This window comes from Myotis lucifugus, unplaced genomic scaffold, assembly GCF_000147115.1.
Source record: "Myotis lucifugus unplaced genomic scaffold, Myoluc2.0 scaffold_105, whole genome shotgun sequence".
Lineage (NCBI taxonomy): Eukaryota > Metazoa > Chordata > Mammalia > Chiroptera > Vespertilionidae > Myotis > Myotis lucifugus.
This window is the reverse complement of record NW_005871153.1, coordinates 3,439,819-3,443,777: the sequence shown is the minus strand read 5'-3', so window position 1 is coordinate 3,443,777 and position 3,959 is coordinate 3,439,819. Positions and strand designations below refer to the sequence as shown.

General features: G+C 55.0%; 1 protein-coding gene across 1 annotated transcript in view; it reads right to left on the bottom strand.

The window, feature by feature from the left end:
* ADCY5 (adenylate cyclase 5) overlaps positions 1-3,959 on the bottom strand; it is a 154,213-nt gene that overhangs the window by 37,781 nt on the left and 112,473 nt on the right. Inside the window, 1 exon segment of the mRNA XM_023757302.1 lies at positions 1,603-1,743. Coding sequence (XP_023613070.1) covers positions 1,603-1,743 — 141 coding nt within the window.

Sequence of the window (3,959 nt, the reverse complement as noted above, 5' to 3'; positions counted from 1 at the left end):
TGTGGATTTGATTCCCAGTCAGAGCACATACTTAGGCTGCGGTTCAATCCCCGGTCAGGGCATGTGCTGGAGGCCACCGATGGATGTCTCACTCTCCTATAGATCTTTCTCTCTCCCTCCCCCCTCCTCTCCCTCTAAGATAATCAATAAAAATATCCTTGGGTGAGGACTAAAAAAGAACACGTACAACAGGAGGGTGAGGGCATGAGTGGGGGGATAGGGGGTAACGTGGGGATAAGGACACATATGTAATAACTTAATCAATAAAAAAATAATAAATTTTTTTTTTAAAAAAGTGAAATAGAGCCCTAACCAGTTTGGCTCAATGGATAGAGCATTGACCTGCGGACTAAAGGGTCCCAGGTTCAATTCCGGTCAAGGGCACATGCCTGGGTTTCGGGCTTGATCCCCAGTGGGGAGCATGCGGGAGGCAGCCAATCAATGATTCTCTCTCATCATTGATGTTTCTATCTCTCTCTCCCTCTTCCTTCCTCTCTGAAATTAATAATTTTATATATATATAAAATTTATATATATATATATTATATGAAATAGAGGTCTTGACCCAATTCATTGTTTCCCCTGTACACTTTCCTTAAGCCTTTGTCATCTGCTCCTTGCTAGCTAGCAAGGAGAGTGACCGTCCCCTGCTGTCCCCTCCCTCAGGTCCCTGGCTCTGTCTGTGAATTCCTATGGAGTCTGTAACCCTTCCTGCTGCAACTGAAGCCTAGTCTGGCCCACAGACCCCAGCTGGGGTCCTAATGCACAGGCCCCAGGTATGTGGCCACACTGGGACCCCTGCGCCCTCGCTCCTCCCCCAGCCCTGCCGCAGGGCGGGTAGCTCTGCCTGGAAGCCAGGCTGCCCTTGAGCTCTGGGACGAAAGGAAAGGAAAAGAAAGAAACACGGCTGCTGTAACCTGACTTCGGTCACCCTTGTCTTCTTCCCATCTTCGGAATTCCTTTCCATCATCTGGACTGAACCTGGACAACACTTCCTGCGTTAGCTCTTCCCTGATGTGTGCAGGGATGCTGGGGGTGTCTGTCCCCCGAGGCAGACAGGGTCCCTTGCAAGGGGGGTAGAACCCTATGCTGGCCTCCACGTGTGCAGCCTGCATGCCCCCACCAGCTGGCTGCAGGGAGAGGGGTGTTTCTCCGCACAGTGGGCCAAGGGGACCATCCCCTGGCACTTGCCAACAAGCACTGAGATGGTCTCTGAGCATCTGAGTCAGAGGGTAGGGTTCAGCGGCCTGGGAAATGCAGCAGGTGCTGGAAGAACATCTGACAAGCTGAAGCCCCCCAACTCCCCAGGGCCTCACCCTGGGCCCAGTCAGCTAGGTCTGCTTCCAGCCCCTGCCAGGAAGGAGGAAGGGGCGATGGTAAGTGTGGGCTTACAAAGTCCCAGAGCTCAACTCAGCTTGCCAAGAGATGGTGGGGGAGGGAGCCCGGGGCAAGAAGGCAGGCATTTTGGCTCCTAGTCCAAAGGTGGGTGAGCCCCAGGTCCAGGCATTTGTTCTGTGGTTCTCCAGGGCCGGGCCCAGCCTCACCCACAGGAGGCCCATCCCTGGAGAGGGCTGCCCGCACACTGCCCTGCCAGTCACTCACCATCCGCTTCATCTCCTTGGACACCTGGTTGCTGCCCAGGTGGTTGTAGAAGGGGCGCTCGGCTCCCCAGTGTGGCGGGTTGTGCCCGATGGAGTTGGCTCTCTGGCGATTCATCTTGGCGATCATGGCCTTCTCTTCTTTCTGCGAGAGCAACACAGATGTATCAGCCTGTGGGCAGGGCCCACACGTGTGGCGTTTCTCATCCCCAGGTGCCTAACCAGATGCCCAGGGGTTCAGGCAGCTGCCCCTCTCTTCTCTGCACAGCCTGGAGCCCAGAAGTCTGCCAAGATCCTCGAGCTCACCCAACAAAGCATCCTGATCCCCCCAAACTCCCCAAAGCCGGCCCTGGCGGGCCCAGGAGGACAGTGAGGTGTCTGTGAAGAAGCAGTCGGGCCTGGGACACCTGTCATTCACCTGGAATTCTCAGGGGTGGGCCGACCTGGGCGTGTAGGTGTCCGGGGGTGACAGAGGGAGAGGAAACCTGGGATTCCAATCTCCGCTCAACTTATCCAAAATAGGCGTGTCCTAGCAGAGTGGGAGGGGGGACAGGCCCTGCTGCCCGGAAAGCAGCTTCCAGAGGTTTGGGCCATTAGAAAAGGAGATTCGAGGACTGACATGCATTTTACAAATACACAAACAGGGCCTCAGCCAGACATGTGCCAACCACATCTCTTCTGTTCGTCTGCCCATTCATCCATCCAAATAGGCTCCGCTGAAGGTTTGGAGAGCAACCCCCCCCCACTGCGCCCCAAGCCTGGGAAGGAGTGTGCCAGATTAGGGGTGCAGAGGGAAGGGGGCGGACTGTTCCAGCTGACACTGCTGGGGGTGGGGCTATCACTGTCTGTCTGTCTGTCTGTCTGTCTGTCTCCATTTCATCCTTTCTGGACCACTTGTCAAGGGGGAAGAGCCGAGACCCAGAGAGCCCAGGGCAGAGGGCAGGAAGCGGGGGGCTCCTGGAGGCCTGGGAGCAGGTAGAGGGGGATGTGGGAGGAGGGCTGGGAGGGTCCAGCTCATTTATATTCTAGCCAAACAACAAGCACATATTTTAAAATGTGTCAACTAAGCCCCAAATGTGTCAACTCTCTCCACAGTGCCCTCCATCCCCCCACCCTCTCATCACAGCTCCCTCAGAGGCACCCCACAGCCAGTGTCTGGGGCAGCCAGGTCCGGGAGCAGCCCGGGAGCTGCTGATGCAGGAGGTGATGCTGACGTCCCTGTCAGGGGGGGCCCTGCCCCAAAGAGCCGTGCCTCCTTGAAAACCAACTTTTGCTCTCGTCCAAGACTTTCCCTGAACTGTTCTCACAGCTTAATTTCGCCCTGAGCCTGACTTCTTAGGAAGGAAACGGAAGCTTTTCTCTACCACAGGGCTCTGACCAACAGATAAATCCAACGGAAAGATCCACCAGTAAAAGGCATTTCAATCTTGGGAGAAAAAGGAAATGTTCTCATCATTCACTTTAAAAATTAAGGACCTGGAACATGACACTATTAAAAATAGAACCCTGAAGTCTGCTGATAATTCAATTTTATATTTTGGTAAGTGTGGGCTGAGACAAAAGGAGGGAGAAGAAAGAGACTAGAAAGTGAAAGGGGAAAAGACAGAGGTTCAAGAAACAAAGATTCACAAGTTCCAGGAGAGAGAGCACACGCGCGCGCACGCGAGGGAGAGAGAGAAAGAAAGAGAGAGAGAGAGAGAGAGAGAGAGAGAGAGAGAGAGAGAGAGAACAAAAGTCCGCTTTGTCCCAGCAATAGCGGAGAAGTGAGATGAACATATGGGAGACACAGATCTCCTTGCGGCTTCATTTCCAGCTCATGACCTTCCGAAGCATTGTGGCTAACTGATCTGAGCCTGTGCATTTTTTGCAACAGAAGCAAATTGAAAACATTCCCTCTTCACGGGGCTCCTGTAACTCTGATGTCCTTCCAGGGACGCAGGAGCCATGTCTGTGTAAGGAATTCATGACTTGGCTCAAGAAGAGAAGGCAGAAGCAGGCCAAGGAGAGTCTCTCCCCAGAGAATGCAGCCCCTGAGCTTCCCCGCCCCAGCCCTTGCCCCCCCTCCACACACAATGACCCCTGCACGCACACACAAGGCCCCCTGCACGCTCTCACAAGGCCCTCTGCACGCACACACAAGGCCCCCTGTACGCATACGCAAGGCCCTGCAGGCGGCAGGCGCCTGGGCCACTGCCTGCACGTTGGTTCTTCAAGAAGCAGGCCTGGCTGGTGACTGACATGCCTGAGTGACAGGCCAGGGGAGTGCAGCGGGCACGGACGCGGACCAGCGCTGCTCCCGCGGACTTGGTCAATGGCCTCGTGTGCGCTCAGAAAGACCAAGGCCATGTCCGGGACCTTAGG